General features: G+C 32.6%; 2 protein-coding genes across 2 annotated transcripts; one reads left to right on the forward strand and one right to left on the reverse strand.

Annotated features, from left to right (window-relative positions):
* The first annotated feature begins 1,360 nt into the window (after window positions 1-1,360).
* On the forward strand, window positions 1,361-4,488 carry LOC111879361 (calcium-dependent protein kinase 7). The gene is made up of 9 exons (XM_023875800.3): window positions 1,361-1,654; window positions 1,787-2,306; window positions 2,411-2,534; window positions 2,668-2,811; window positions 2,973-3,125; window positions 3,216-3,331; window positions 3,507-3,674; window positions 3,764-3,994; window positions 4,087-4,488. Exons 2-9 carry the CDS (start codon window positions 1,797-1,799, stop codon window positions 4,240-4,242), a joined length of 1,602 nt encoding a protein of 533 aa, XP_023731568.1. The 5' UTR covers window positions 1,361-1,654; window positions 1,787-1,796; the 3' UTR covers window positions 4,243-4,488.
* Window positions 4,111-6,561, reverse strand: LOC111879360 (pentatricopeptide repeat-containing protein At5g66520). The gene is made up of 2 exons (XM_023875798.3): window positions 5,484-6,561; window positions 4,111-5,394 (listed from the first exon to the last, which is right to left on the reverse strand). Exons 1-2 carry the CDS (start codon window positions 6,351-6,353, stop codon window positions 4,567-4,569), a joined length of 1,698 nt encoding a protein of 565 aa, XP_023731566.1. The 5' UTR covers window positions 6,354-6,561; the 3' UTR covers window positions 4,111-4,566.
* Between the last annotated feature and the right edge of the window lie 9,049 nt (window positions 6,562-15,610).

Genomic DNA, 15,610 nt, shown 5'->3' on the forward strand with positions numbered 1-15,610 from the left:
AAATACTTTATGTCTTACATATTTGTTTGTTTCAAAATTATTATGTACTCAACACAGGAGCAAAGGAATAGAAGCTTAAAGCTAAAAAGTGAACTTTTGGAAGACTTAGCTTAATCGTGGACTTTTGTATATCTTTTTCCTTAACTATGGTTATGATGTGTTTTTGTAACACCAATATTTGTAAACTATGATAATACTTTTGATGTTTGCGTTAAAACCAACTTATGATGCATGACTATAAGTCATGTAAGGTTTATAACCATAGTTTATAAATGATTTTAAAAAGAACGGGGTGTTACACAAACACCAAAAACACACTAAGAATTTGTTTTTTAGATCTAAAAATCTTTTTTTTGTGCGTTTGTTTCAGATCCATATATTTGTACATACAAACACCAAGAACACAACAAAAACTAGTTTTTTTATATCTGAAAACAGTTTGTATGCATGTGTTTTTTGTAGATTCATCCCTCTTACACACACAAACACTAAGAACACACCAAGAACTTGATATTTAGATCTAAAAATCGATTTGTGTGTGTTTTTTTGTTCAGATTCATCTGTCTTACACACACACACTAAGAACACAAAAAACTTCATTGAAAAAATAAAACTTCACCAAAGAAGATGACCGGAGGTTTGCCGGAGCTGTCATGGACGTCGGAAGTCGGTTAAACTGACAATAGTCGATTATATGATACTTTTTGAACACCAAAAACAAGTTTACTCATAAATAATATAAATATATAAATAAACATGAGCAAAAATGAAAATTTTTTGGTCTTCTAAATCATTATCCAAATTAAAATTAATAATAACAATAAAATAAAAAACAAGACTAGTGAGAGTTAACTAAGGGTGGCAAATCGGGTCATCGTGTCGTGTTTTTGTCTGACACGACACGACACGACAATGTTTTCTGTAACACGAACACAACACAACACGATGTCGTGTTTTTTTTAACTAACACGAAAACGAACCGATTAAAAAACGACAAACACGATACGACACAATAAAGATAACATAATAAAAAAAAATAGTTTATTTAATTAATATTTAATCATACATAACACGACAAACACGACAAATAAATGCTAAATCGTGTCAATTTCGTGTCAAATTTTAAACACGATATGTTATCGTGTTTTCTACACTTAACACAAACACGAATTCGAATTTTAGTTTCGTTCCAATTTCGTTTCGTGTCATATATTTTTATCGTATCGTATCAACAATTACCACCCTATAGTTAAGCAAAGAACCCTTTTAGTAGTTCTCAAAAAAAAAAAAAGTTTCATTTGAGTTCGTTGAACAAGTTGAGCAGCAGCCCTTAAAGTTAAAGTGACGAGTGGGAAATGTATAGGTGCAATAGGTAGGAAACTGTCGGTATTGACTCTCCTTTCTTTATCAGGAATGGGTGAAAATTGAAATGTTGATACCCTGAATTATTCACATTCACATTCACACCCTTTTCTTCAACCCCTCCAAACCCCTTTCTTTCCATAAATCACACGTCTCACATCTCCCAAGAATCTGGACATCATCCATTTCCTCTTTTTCTGATAAAAAGATTCACAGATTTGTTTTACTGGAAAAATCCAAACCAGGTCTCTAAGATCAAGTTGAAGAATCACAAGATCTGTTCGATTTAAAGGTAGGTCGTTCGGATCTTTAACTTTGAAGGCCTTGATTAAGTTTTGTGCTGTTTTAGATTAGTAAATTGCTGAACCTTCTGATACGGTACCCAATCGAAAAGGTTTAAAAATTAATCGGTTTGATTTTGAAGCTCTGGTGATATGGGTAATTGTTGTGCTACACCCTCCACTACCGATTTCGAGAAGAAAAAAGGGAAAAATAAACCGAACCCGTTTTCATTAGACTATGGTTCGTCTAATCCATCTGGAAATGGCGGCTATAAAACCACTGTGTTAGAAAACCCAACAGGAACTGAGATTGAGAAAACATATGTTCTTGGTAAAGAGATGGGTAGAGGCGAATTTGGGATTACTTATATGTGTACCGATAAATCCACTGGTGAAGTTTTCGCCTGTAAATCGATATCAAAAAAGAAGCTTAGAACCAGAATCGATATTGAAGATGTGAAGAGAGAAGTCGAGATTATGAAGCATATGCCACCACACCCTAATATCGTGAGCTTAAAGGGTACTTACGAAGATGATAATGCTGTTCATTTGGTTATGGAGTTATGTGAGGGTGGCGAATTGTTTGATCGGATTGTTGCCAGAGGACACTACACTGAGAGGGCAGCTGCGGGTGTGACAAAAACCATTGTTGAGGTTATTCAGGTGACACAATAATCCCTCCAGATTGATTTCTGTTTACCCAAAATCATCCATTCCACCTACAAAATGTTAGTTAACAAATTTTCAATTGCTCTATTTTATTGCAGATGTGTCACAAGCATGGTGTGATGCATCGTGATCTTAAACCAGAGAACTTCTTGTTTGCAAACAAGAAAGAAACTGCAGCGTTGAAGGCTATTGACTTTGGGTTATCTGTTTTCTTTAAACCAGGTAACAACCTTTAATAGTCATGAGATATCATCTTATCAGAGCATTAAAAGATATAAGTCATATAACCCTTGGTTTTTGTTTTAAAACTCGATCTATTTGTGCTATTAAATGGAGTTGTTTCTAATGTTTACAGGGGAAAGATTCAATGAAATTGTTGGTAGTCCATATTACATGGCTCCTGAAGTCTTAAAGCGAAACTATGGTCCTGAGGTGGATGTGTGGAGTGCTGGTGTCATCTTATACATATTGCTTTGTGGGGTCCCACCTTTTTGGGCAGGTATGTATGAACAAAGATAAATCTTGATTTTCTTCTTCTTAAAATAGAGTGGTAATAAGGTTTTCTATATATAATTGTTGGATGTTGGTTTTTGCAATGTCATAATGATGATATGTGAAGATAAATTTATTGATGAAAAGTATGGTTTGTTTTAATTGCAGAAACTGAACAAGGTGTTGCACAGGCAATCATTAAATCTGTTGTTGATTTCAAGAGGGATCCATGGCCAAAGGTATCTGATACTGCAAAGGATCTTGTCAAGAAGATGCTCAATCCTGACCCCAAGTTACGCCTTACAGCGCAAGAAGTTTTAGGTGCAATAAAATCTCTCTTTTTTGCTCTATAAATGGTTAAATGCACTAACTAAATAGTAATGTAATTTTATTGTTTTTAAATTCGTTTAGATCATCCGTGGATACAGAATGCCAAAAAGGCACCAAATGTCTCATTAGGTGAAACTGTTAAAGCAAGACTCAAACAATTCTCAGTCATGAACAAGCTAAAGAAGAGAGCTCTAAGAGTAAGCATCATATATATATATATATATATATATATATATATATATATATATATATATATATATATATATATATATATATATATATATATATATATATATATATATTTTGTTTATTATACAATTAATCATCATGTTATAAATCATTTTTGGGTTAACATAAAAAAAAAACTTGCAGGTAATTGCGGAGCATTTATCTGCAGAGGAAGTGGCAGGCATAAAGCAAGGTTTTGATTTAATGGACACAAACAAACAAGGAAAGATAAATCTAGCTGAATTGAAAGCTGGATTGCAGAAACTTGGCCATCAAATCGCTGATGCAGATCTTCAAATACTTATGGAAGCGGTAATTCACTTAATACAGAATACAGAAAGAACGACTTAATACAGAAAGTCAGAGCTTTTTCGATTGTTTTTAAAATTTTCCTTAAACAGGGCGACGTTGACAAAGATGGATTCTTGAATTATGGTGAATTTGTGGCGATTTCGGTTCACTTAAGAAAGATGGGCAATGATGATCATCTTAAAGATGCTTTTGCATTCTTTGATAAAAACCAAAGTGGATACATAGAGGTTGAAGAGTTGAGGGAAGCCTTAGCTGATGAAGATGAAGCCAATAATGAAGAAGTCATTTCCGCCATCATTCATGATGTTGACACTGATAAGGTTTGTGTTTGCGTATTTCATAGAACATTTATATAACTTATGATTTTATTACTAATTTTTTTTTAAATGTTTAATGGTTTTTGATTTTTTAGGATGGAAAGATTAGTTTTGAGGAATTCACGGCGATGATGAAGGCGGGAACAGATTGGAGAAAAGCATCGCGACAGTACTCGAGAGAGAGATACAATAATTTGAGTTTGAAATTGTTCCAAGATGCATCACTGGATTTAGGCAATGAGGAAAGATGACTAGAAAATTAATGATGATTTTGTTCAAAAGAATCAAAGTTGTTGAAATACATTTATTGAGATTTTTTTTTTCTTTTTGTTTTGAGAAAGATGTGGTTGTAAATATGGATGTGTTTACTTACACATATCCCTTGAGGGCCATCATCCCTTCTTTTTCATCTTTTTTTCTTATAGCGAATTGGAATATTGGATCTTGTAAAGCATTCTATTCTAACTAATAACAAGTCTTTATTATTATTTTTCTAACATGGTTTTGTTTTCATATATATTGTAATCGGTTAATTGCCACCATTTATAGCATTTCCTTGAACACCTTCTATGCGTTCACCAAATGTCCTTACAAGAACAAATTCCACCAACAAATCTATGAAACCGAACTCTATCCCTAACAACAATCTCTCGCTCATATATCTTACTAATAATCTTCGTCACTTCATGACAATCCCCACAAACCCTAAGATTCTTCACTACCCTAATCACCACAGGAGCTTTAGTCTTCAAAATCCCATAAGCAATAGCCAATCTTTCACTATGCTCACAAAGAGCTTCCACTTTAACTTCATCACCCACATCATGACACACCTCTGAAACATCCACTTTATGCCCAAAAGCTTTAACTCTTCTCAAAACATCACTTAACACTTCCATTATCTCCTCTCTCTCAGGGTGAGACCAATCCCCTAACACAAACTCATGTAGGGTTCCCTCAACTTCAATGGAGCTACACCCTGGTGTAGTTTTTAACCCCTTATCTCTCATTTGTTTCCTTACATTCCCCATTTTAGACCATGATGAACATGTTGCATAAAAGCTTGATAAAAGGGCGTAGTTTTCGGGGTTTGATGGTTCCAATTTGAGGAGTTGTTGACCTGTTGACTCCCCTTTTTCCATGTTTTTGTTTTTCTTGCATGCGACAAGAAAAGTGCGTAAGATTACTGGATCAGGGTCAATGGGCATGTTTTTGATGAAAGTGTAAGCTTCTTGAAATAGGTTTGCACGACAAAATAGATCAACCATGCAGCTATAATGCTCCATTGATGGTTGAATTCCAGACTCGAGCAAGATATCCCAATGTTTTTGTCCCTCATAAACTAGTTGACCATGGGCACATGCTAGTAACACACCAAGGAATGCTACATTATTGGGTTTCACCTAAAACAAGATTTCAAACAACATGAATGACATGGGAATGGAATGACGAAAGAATGGAATGGAATGAGGAATGTTCAAATGTATAATACCTGGGATTTTTCCATATCAGCAAATACCCTAAGAGCATCATCTGCATGCCCATGAACTGCATACCCGACAATCATTGAGCTCCAAGTTCTTGAATCTCTTGTGGGCATTTCATCAAACACTTCTCTAGCTTTTTCTATGCATCCACACTTTGCATACATATTAATAAGTGCAGTATTAAGCTTTATATCTATCAAGATCCTTTGTTTCTTGATGTAAGCATGCACCCACCTACCTGTATCGAGTGCCCCCAACCCAGCACAAGCGGATACCACACTAGCCATTGTCAGTTCATCGGGAACAACACCTGCTTTCTGCATATCCCCGAATACAGCCAATGCCTCATTGAACATGTCAAGTTTAGCATACCCGCCAATCATCGTACTCCAAGCAATCATATTTCTGTCAGGAATTTCATCGAACACCTTCCGTGCGCACCTGATATTCTCGCATTTTGCGTAAAAATTAATCAACGACGACTGCAAAAACGAATTTGTCGAAAATCCAGATCGTATGACACGTGCATGGACCTGCTGGCCTTCTTGTGTAGCTGGTAATATCGAGCAGGCTTTTAAAACAAACACAAGTGTGTAAGTGTTGGGGGTTGGGTGTCCTCTTCTGATCAAACGTTTGAAGATGGAAACAGATTGAGTTGTTGCTGAGATATGAGATTGGGAGAAGCCTCTAATGACGGAATTCCAAGAGAAAATGTTGGGATTTGGGATTTGAAAGAGAAGCCTTTCGGCATATAGGATGTTGCCGACAGGGGAGATGGCGCAAAAGCTGAGGATTTTCGAGAGAGAGAAGCATAGGGTGGAGAAAGGTAAAGCTCGAGTAAGGATATAGGAATGGATTTGCTGAAGCACTCGCATGTTCGGACATTTTCGGACCAAAGAAGCGACTCTCTCTTCTTCTTCTTCCAGTTCTTCTGCTTGTATCCAGACCACAATAAAGATATTGGATGAACACTTGTTTATGCAGTAAAAACTGAACTCTATCAGCTTATATAACTATGGAGAAGTCTGTTGCTACCTTCTAATGATGATACATATGAATGTCATGAACAGGGTTTATGAATAGAGTTAAGATTTTTCTAAAATGTTTAAAAAAACCTTGAACTAAAAAAACTCGACATTATAACGTAACGAAATACTATTTTTTTTTTCTCTATTTATTAAAATATCATTGCAACCGAGAATATCTCATTTTCCAGGTAAAAATGCCACATACGATTGTTGAGATGTCTAGGACGAGGATGTTACTCTGATCCTTTTGAACCTTTTATATATTATTTGTATTTGTATGTGCCCAAATCGATGCTCAACATCCATAGACAGAAATAGAAGGTTTCAAGGAAGGAAAGAAATCGATTTCCACACTTCTAAACCGGGTTCGAGGAATTGAAAATATTTGTTAAAATTAGAAGTATAATGCAACTTGAAGTACAATGCTATTTTCGGTGTACAATGCGGTTTCTAGAACTACAATACTCACAAAAAAGCCACATACATAATGTCTAGTTTTGCAACTCAGGCTGCTCGATTTTGACAATTTTAATGCCAATTTCTAATATCCATTATATTGGTGTTAACCCCATTACTCAATGTCAAAATAGCATGATTTTTACGGTTTAGTTGCCCAATTTTACTGCTGACATATAAAATGTCAAAATAGCCCAATTCTGATAGTATTAATGCCCAGAATAACCAATGTTATTGTTGTAACAACAATATTTTATTCTGTAAAAAAAAAAAAACCTTATTTTGCTGTCAATTTTTTTTTTTTGTCAATTTTACCAAAAGTCATATTTTAGATTCATTAATGGATCAAAAAACCAAACTGACTTTTATGAACCAGAAAAAAAATAAAATAAAACAAAGCTTAACGTTCTTTCAAACGTAATGGTTTTAATAATGAGTTGTTCTATAAGTACCACTTCTAATCAAATTTAACCCCCCCCCCCCCCCCCCCCTTCTCCTAAACTCAATCTAATCAATTTTTTGACATTTAACTTAACATCATTAAATTATATATATATATATATATATATATATATATATATATATATATATATATATATATATATATATATATATATATATATAATAAGATTAAAATATAAAACAAAAAGGAACTAAAATACGATTTTATATAGCCGCTCGAATTTATAATGTCGTTCAATTTATAAAATGTTGTTCGAAATTTATAATAATAATAATAATAATATATAAAATATAAAATAATTAAAACCTGATTTTATATAGCCGTACAAATTTTATAACGTCCTCCGAATTTATAATGTCGTCGGAATTATAAAATTTTGTTCAAAATTTATAATAACAACAATAATAATAATAATAATAATAATAATAATAATAATAATAATAATAATAAAGGAATTAAGAACAACAAAAAAAAAACAAAATAGGAAAAAAAACAACAAAATACAAAAAATCAAATCAGGGGGTGGAATTGGAAAAGAATGATGGATACTTATAGAAAAACTCTTAATAAACTAAAAGGTAAAATTGAAAATAATAATAATAATAATAATAATAATAAATTTGCAAACATGCGGTTTTCATGAACCTAAAATCCACAAAAGAGTAAAACCGACAAAAACTTGCAAGCTTAAGGATTTTATGTTATTATCCTTAAAAAAAATAATTTTCTTGTAGGAAAACTTATTTTGTTGTAAAAAGATACTAATAACAAGGTAAAAAAACAAGGTAAAAAATGTGTGTTATAGTTGTCAAAAGTTGCATAATACTGTAAACAAATCCTAATTTTTGTTGTAAAATAATGTGAAAATAACCTGAAACTATTGTAAAATTAAATTTTTTTTAAAAAAAAATAAAGAAGAAGAAGAAGAAGATAAGATGTAATGGCTCTTAAAGTTTGATATTGGGCATATAGATTATATGACATAATTTTTTTATGGATAAGTGTGAGAAAACATAAACAGGGCAACATAAAACGAATATAATTTTTGATCCGTAAAGAATTTGAAGGTTCATGATACATCGTCAAAAGCTCATTAACTGGAACTTTGGGTAGCCATAGGTGACCAACCCTTCGGTCAATCCCTAAATTCCACTTCTTAGGTCTACCATTTGTTATTATAAGGATTAAATATTGCAAAATACAAAATTATTGTGGCAAAACTCAAAAAGCATGAAAATGCACTATTCATAAGCACTTTGAAATTAATATTGCAAAATACAAAATTATTGTGGCAAAACTCAAAAAGCATGAAAATGCATTGTTCATAAGCACTTTGAAATTAATATATAACTAGAAATGTTACCCCCGCTACGCGGGGAGCAGAAGCTTTTAATATTGTTTTCGAATCGATAAATATGATAAACGCAGAAAGTGCAAGGATGAAAAGCCAGGACTTTGCCCCAGACCGTTTTTTTCATGTTTTTATAAAAAAATGTAAAAGTTTTGACTGCAATGATCAGAAGTTTCAAAACAGTTAAAGAATTAAAGGGGTAGGAATTAGCAAATTTTTAGAAAATGGATCAAAGTTGTCAAACCGTTAAAGTTTTGTGGTCAAACTTTAAATATTAAAAGGTTCCTAAAAAAATGTAAAAATATTGATTGTAAGGACCAAAAATATCAAAATAGGTAAAGAATGAAGAGCAAAATGCAGATACCATTTGGTCAAACTTTATATATATATATATATATATAATGGGTTTTGGTGGTTAATGATAATTAAAATGAGATTTGATTTGTTTTTGTGTTTATTTAGAACGAAGGTTTAATTAAAGTGAGGTTTGATCTCAAAAAATGTGTTTGTGTTCTTGCGATCTAAAAAACTAGAGGTGGTGGTGGTGGTGACCGTCGATAGTGGTAGTGACCAACGGTGATGGTGGTGACCGACGGTGGTGGTGGATGTGTTAACCGACAGTGGTGTGTTACAAGAAGCATGTTAGTGGGATGGGGTTACAATTTTTTTTTTTTTAACTTTTAATTAGAAAAATAATAAAAAAATAGAAAAAAGAAATATCAAAGGTAAATCCGTCAGTTTAAATATTTAAAAAAAATAGACAAAAAAGCAACAAAGTGTTTGTTTTGGACTAGTGGTGCTAGTCTAAAACTTTTTAAACCAAAATGACTATTTTTGATATACCACATAGACTATTTTTGAAAATTTGTCAAAAAAATAAAGACAAAATTACAAGAATGGTCATTATGTTATGTCACAACTCTCAAGTTTGGTCCAAAAAAGTATGGACTCGCCAGTGATCCAAAAAATTGATTTTATTGTAAGTTTGGTCCAAATTGTTTTAAACTTTTTTATAATGACGGATTTGCCTTTATTATTTTATTTTTAGTTTTCTTTTATTACAACTGTTAAAAATAAAACAAAAATAAAATACATCTTTCTCTATCTCATATCTGTTCATGAACTCATGTATATGGGATGAACCAAATAAGGATGTAGATCCTGAGCATAAACATACTAAAGATGATCAAAATTTGTTGGGTTTTTTGGGTGTTCTTGTCCAAACATGAAGATGGACAAAAAACTTTGATGAATAAACAACTTTTAAACACCTTTGTATGTTCTTAATAAATCAAGACTCAAAATCGATTTCATGAACTCAATAATGAACTTCAATAACTCAAGAACGATCTTCAAGCTACAAATCCAGATGAAATCGACTTTTAAGATTGAAGTAGATGTTGAATCTTTCAACATCGAACTTTGTATGTGTGTATCTAACTATCTTTTTCCCTCTAATAAACATTGTCCGGTGAGTGTAGAACACAACACACACATAAACACATAATGTGTGTTCTTGGTTCTTGATTTTGGATCTGAAATAAAACCCAAATAAAAAAAAGTCAAAGATGGGTATGTTCTTTGTTCCAAATCAAAAAGGAAGATGAAGAAGGAGAGATTTAAAACAAAAACCACACACAAAACCCTACGTGAAAGGAAAACCCACCATCGATTTAAAATGAAGCTAGAGAAGGTTTAACTAATGAACTATCGATCTGAAACCTAAAGCGGCAACAAAAAAAGGAGAGGATTTGGGTAACGACCGCCCTTCTCGTCTCCTAAAGCCTTAACATCGCAGCCACATGTGTCGTTTTCAGATCTCGACGATGGTTGAGAGTGACGATGTAATAAAGGGGGTCGACAATGTAAATTTGAGAAAGGGGTGACACAAATCTGCTTCTTTTTGTTGTCAGGTATGCTTCAAATATTTCCATCGAGAGGTTTTGGTTTGGTTAAGGTGTGTGTTCATCAGATTTTGTGTGTGTATGTGCGTATTCATCTAATTTCGCGTGTATGTTCATCAGATTTCATGTGTGTGTATATTCATATGATTTTGTGTGTGTGTTCATCAGATTTAGTGTGTATGTGTGTTCATCTGATTTCATTTGTGTGTTCACCAGATTGTATGTGTGTGTTAATCTGATTTTGTAAGTGTATGTGAGTACATCTTATCTGAATTTGTGTGTGTGTGTGTGCATGTGTTCATAAGAGATATTTCTAGGATGATTTTTTGGCGGAGATAAAGTAGCAGAAAAAGTTTAGGTGGAGATGGAGGTGACAGACAGTGGTGGCAACAAACTGTGGTAGTGGCGAACGGTGGTCGAATGGTGGTGGTGGTAGAAGATGTTTTTGAGTGTTCTTCAATCTATGAATATGCTTTTGGGTGTTTATCAAACACAAATACAAAGAAATAGTATATATATATATATATATATATATATATATATATATATATATATATATATATATATATATATATATATATATTGTAACGTCCGTGTTTCTAGGTTAAGCATTAATGTGATAATGTAATAGTTAGGGTCAACAATTATAACATATTTGACGTAATAAAGAAGAATTATATGAATATAATGTGTTTCATGATTATTATAATATAATAAAATAGGAAAAATCAGTTGAATCATCCGTAAATCGTAAAAATAAGTGAGTTAATATATATATATATATATATATATATATATATATATATATATATATATATATATAGAAAGTACACGACTTCCCAATCCAGAAAATATAAGTTTCGTAGAAATCCAACTCTATATCAATTAGATATGATTTTTATAAAATATAAAGGTCAGCCGCGCACAAGGAATGTGTGACGTAAAAAGCTACGAAAAGAACAGTTGACATTTAGTTAATGCGACCAAAAATAAAATTGTAGTATTCCTTAAAATAGGAATTTTGAGAAAAAAGAATGCCAAAAACGGAGTCCACACGAGAGGGTTATGATTTTAGCAAAATCATTTAACTTTATAAAAATAGGGACAAAAATATAAATATAAACTAGCCGACAGAGTCTAAACGAAAGTTGTAGATCTCGTCGATAACTACACATGGATATAAATAACGTCAAAAACGGAGTTCGTATGAATGAGTTATAATTTTTAATAGCACATTTACGTACTAAAATAAAGTATAAACCATATATATATATATATATATATATATATATATATATATATATATATATATATATATATAACATTATAAAGGTATTGACGATGTGGTCGTTATAAGACTTGAGTACTTTCGACATTAGTTTAGTACAAATATCATTAAATCTATTTAAAATAGTATTATAAAGGGTGTTTAGTCATTTAAGTAAATATAGATGGTAGTTTTTGAAAATTTAATTACTATAAATAAGAGCATCTAGCCTCTCATATTTCTTGGATCATTCTCTTGATTCAATAGTCTTTCTCTTCTTATTCCCCGAGCATTTCGGTCCTTCGTGATTCGACTTCTTTTTCTGTAGTTTTTAGTATAGTAAGGTGAGCGCTGAAGCGCTGTAAGAATCTTTCTTAGAAAGATTCAGCGACGAAGTTCTGCCCTGCAGATCCCGGCTCCTAGCTAAGTAAGTTATGCTACCCTACTTTAAATATAGCTTATAATACCATTATTATGAACCTATAAATAAAATTTATCAGTGATTCAAAGTGGTTATACTAATTGATCTACTTATGGAGATGATGTCTAGACTGTGATTTAGTGAGGTGTTTAAAGTGGGATATCCAAACAATATACTTCGTATACCAAACGGACCTTACATCCGATATGATCCTACCTGGTTGTTCCTTACTTGATAGATCATGAAGTAGACTCTGAGTTAATGACAAATCTAGACCAATAATTAGTCACAATAAATATTAGACTAAAATCTAGTGGTAATAATATTAGGTTTCGTCGAAGGAAATCATATTGTTAAGAAGCGAAACGCTGCTCGAATTTCGAATCGTCACTTTAACAAGGGAGTGCAAAGTTACTTTCATCTTACACATAGATATGAAGTGTTTTATATAAATTACGTGTTATGTGTGCATATTATCTGTTTACTTGATATCTATGTTGGATGAACATTTTTATACAAGTTTTAAATGATTTAAACTGTATATGTATTTTATATCTACAAAAATGTTGGGATAAAACATGGGTAGATGAAATAGACGATGTGCGATAAAATGATGAGAGGCCTCGCTATTTACGATGATCCAGTCATCTAGCGGAGTATAGATGGCGACCACAGACTATTCTATATAGTCCAGTGGAACGCTAGTAGGCTTACAACCTGTAGGTGTTTGTGAACGATGTGTTCACCGTTGTACTCTATCCCCCTCATGGTTGTTTTACAGACATTTATCGTCGAGGAACCCCCCTTAGTAGTACTGTCCATCCCGATGATGATCCTTAGGCTAGGTCCCTTATGATAGGTGTTTTAGGGACGTAAAGTGAGGATAACATAAACGAGTAATTGGGTTGATTGATGTGATAAAAATAATAAACTATTTAACGTGGGTTGAAAGCCCTATGTGCTCACCAGGCTCCCTAGCCCAACCCACTCAGTTTCTTGTATTACAGGTAGTGGCACAAGAACATAATTGGATGACTTGATGAATGATTATGGATTATAGGCCAGTACATATAAATAAATGTTGTAAAGCTTATAATGTTCTGTTTATGTTTTTGATTTGTATAAAACATGATATCCCGAGGTTTTAATATAATGAAATACATTTATTTGGAAATGATTTGATAAATCTTTATCATATTTTCTTTTGAGAACAATTACGCAACACTTTTCTTTAAAATGTTACTCTGATTTTCAAAATAAGCATAAAAAATCGGTATTTTATGACCGTAAAAATGGGGATGTCACACACATACACACACACATATATTGATATATATATATATAGAGAGAGAGAGAGATATGAGTATTTTTTTGTCTTTGGCTTTTTTGATTGTTGTAATTAAAAATTTCAAAAATGGAAAATATTAAGGGCAAATATGTCTTTTTAAAAAGTTTTGAAAATTTTGGACCAAATTCGCAACAAAATCAGACTTTTGGACCACTGACGCAAGTCCAAACCCTTTTGAACCAAACTTGCGAGTTATGACATAATACAGGGGCCATCCTTGCAATTTTGTCAAAAATAAATACGAAAGTTGTCTTTTTAAGCTACAAGAAAATGTCCATGTGCATTTTTTTAAGTTTGGGTTTAGATTTTACCACCATAATTACTTATGTTGGCAGGTTTGATCCCAATAAATAAATTACAAAAACTCTCTATGTAATTTACACAAAAAAAAGTCCCTACGCATTTTTTTTATAGAAATGATCTATGTGTTTAAATGTGTTTAAATCGTATAATTTTTTGTCCATATGTTTAAAATAATTAAAAAATGGTCTTTGCCTAATAGAAATTTTATGGATTACGTATCTCACAAAGCAGACATAAGTAGACTCGCAGTCTACTTCCTCTGGGAAGCAAGAAAGGACAATTTATAGCAGGTTCGGCCTCTATATCTTAGAGTTCCTGTGCGATTTAACAAAAAAAAGTCCTGAAATTTGAAAGATCTCATATTCAATAACATCTTCATAAGTAACTGTATCCAACATTTTACGTTCAATCGTCACTAAAGTCAATCCATTAAGTTGTTCTTGAGTTACTGTAGATCTTAAATAGGACTTCAAAATCTTCAATTTTGAAAAACTTCGTTCTGCGTATGCAACGGTAACATGAATCATCAACATAATTCTATATGTAAAAGATACAACAGGAAAACAATCAACACGTTTTAAAAACTTTATAATATCAACTGTTGTCATTTTTTCGTTAGGAAAGAGATGCAGAAGTAATTTTAACTCAACATATAACCCATTTCCATCAATATCCGATTATTCATCTTTTTTGAGTGAAGTTTTAAGAGACTTACTGTAACGTTCCAAAAATCACGACTAAAATTTTCATATTAAATAAATATAGTTTCCAGGAAAAAACCAAGTCAAGAGAACCATAAGTAGCAAAATACAATCATCCCAAAAATCAGAGTATCACAAAATACAGAATCATGAAAGTTGTTGGGGAGAGTGTACAACCCAGCATTTGCCTTTCCATGATCATCTGAAGTATCTGGTACATCTTTATTCCACAACTATAATGACAAAGCTTAGTGAGTTCTCTAAAATATCACATACAACACATCATAATAAACAATTAAAGGTTATCAGCAACCCTAGGACTATCAACGGTCCTATGAGCTCACACCAGCCCATATGGGGACTATTAGCAGTCCTTGAGTTATCAACAACTTAACAAACATAACAACAATAAACAAATAAGACTTAGCTAGTCTAGCATGCACCCTACCATGTCATAGGTAATATAGTGAGAATACTCACCTTGTAAACAGTGGGTTAACACAACAATTCTCTGATAGAGGAGATCGGTACTACAAGACAACTAAACACAGTATATAAGTACCCTCTCAGTCTACACCGTAAAACTCTTAAGTTGACCAAAGTCAATAATGGTCAAAAAGTCAACGGTCAAGGTTAACCCCAGTTGACCGCCACGTCGTGGACACCTATTGGCCACGCCATGGCAACGTTAGGACAAAACAGTCGTGAGGATGTTCGTCGCCACGTCCTGATGGTTGATCCATCACGTCGTGGGAACTACTCTGGACAACTAAATTTTTTAAGCTCTTAATCATTCAAGCGATGCACTCAAACTTTCCAAAAGACTTTCTCTATCCCAAAGCATCATAAAAATCATTGGTTTTTAGACATGCATGTCTTGAGCACAAGCT

Source organism: Lactuca sativa, chromosome 9 (assembly GCF_002870075.4).
Source record: "Lactuca sativa cultivar Salinas chromosome 9, Lsat_Salinas_v11, whole genome shotgun sequence".
NCBI lineage: Eukaryota > Viridiplantae > Streptophyta > Magnoliopsida > Asterales > Asteraceae > Lactuca > Lactuca sativa.

Coding starts and splice junctions, on each gene's coding strand:
- LOC111879361 (XM_023875800.3), top strand. CDS start 1,797: ATGGGTAATTGTTGTGCTACACCCTCCACTACCGATTTCGAGAAGAAA. Junction 2,307..2,410: donor CCATTGTTGAGGTTATTCAG/GTGACACAATAA, acceptor ATTTTATTGCAG/ATGTGTCACAAGCATGGTGT. Junction 2,535..2,667: donor ATCTGTTTTCTTTAAACCAG/GTAACAACCTTT, acceptor TAATGTTTACAG/GGGAAAGATTCAATGAAATT.
- LOC111879360 (XM_023875798.3), bottom strand. CDS start 6,353: ATGCGAGTGCTTCAGCAAATCCATTCCTATATCCTTACTCGAGCTTTA. Junction 5,395..5,483: donor CTGATATGGAAAAATCCCAG/GTATTATACATT, acceptor ATCTTGTTTTAG/GTGAAACCCAATAATGTAGC.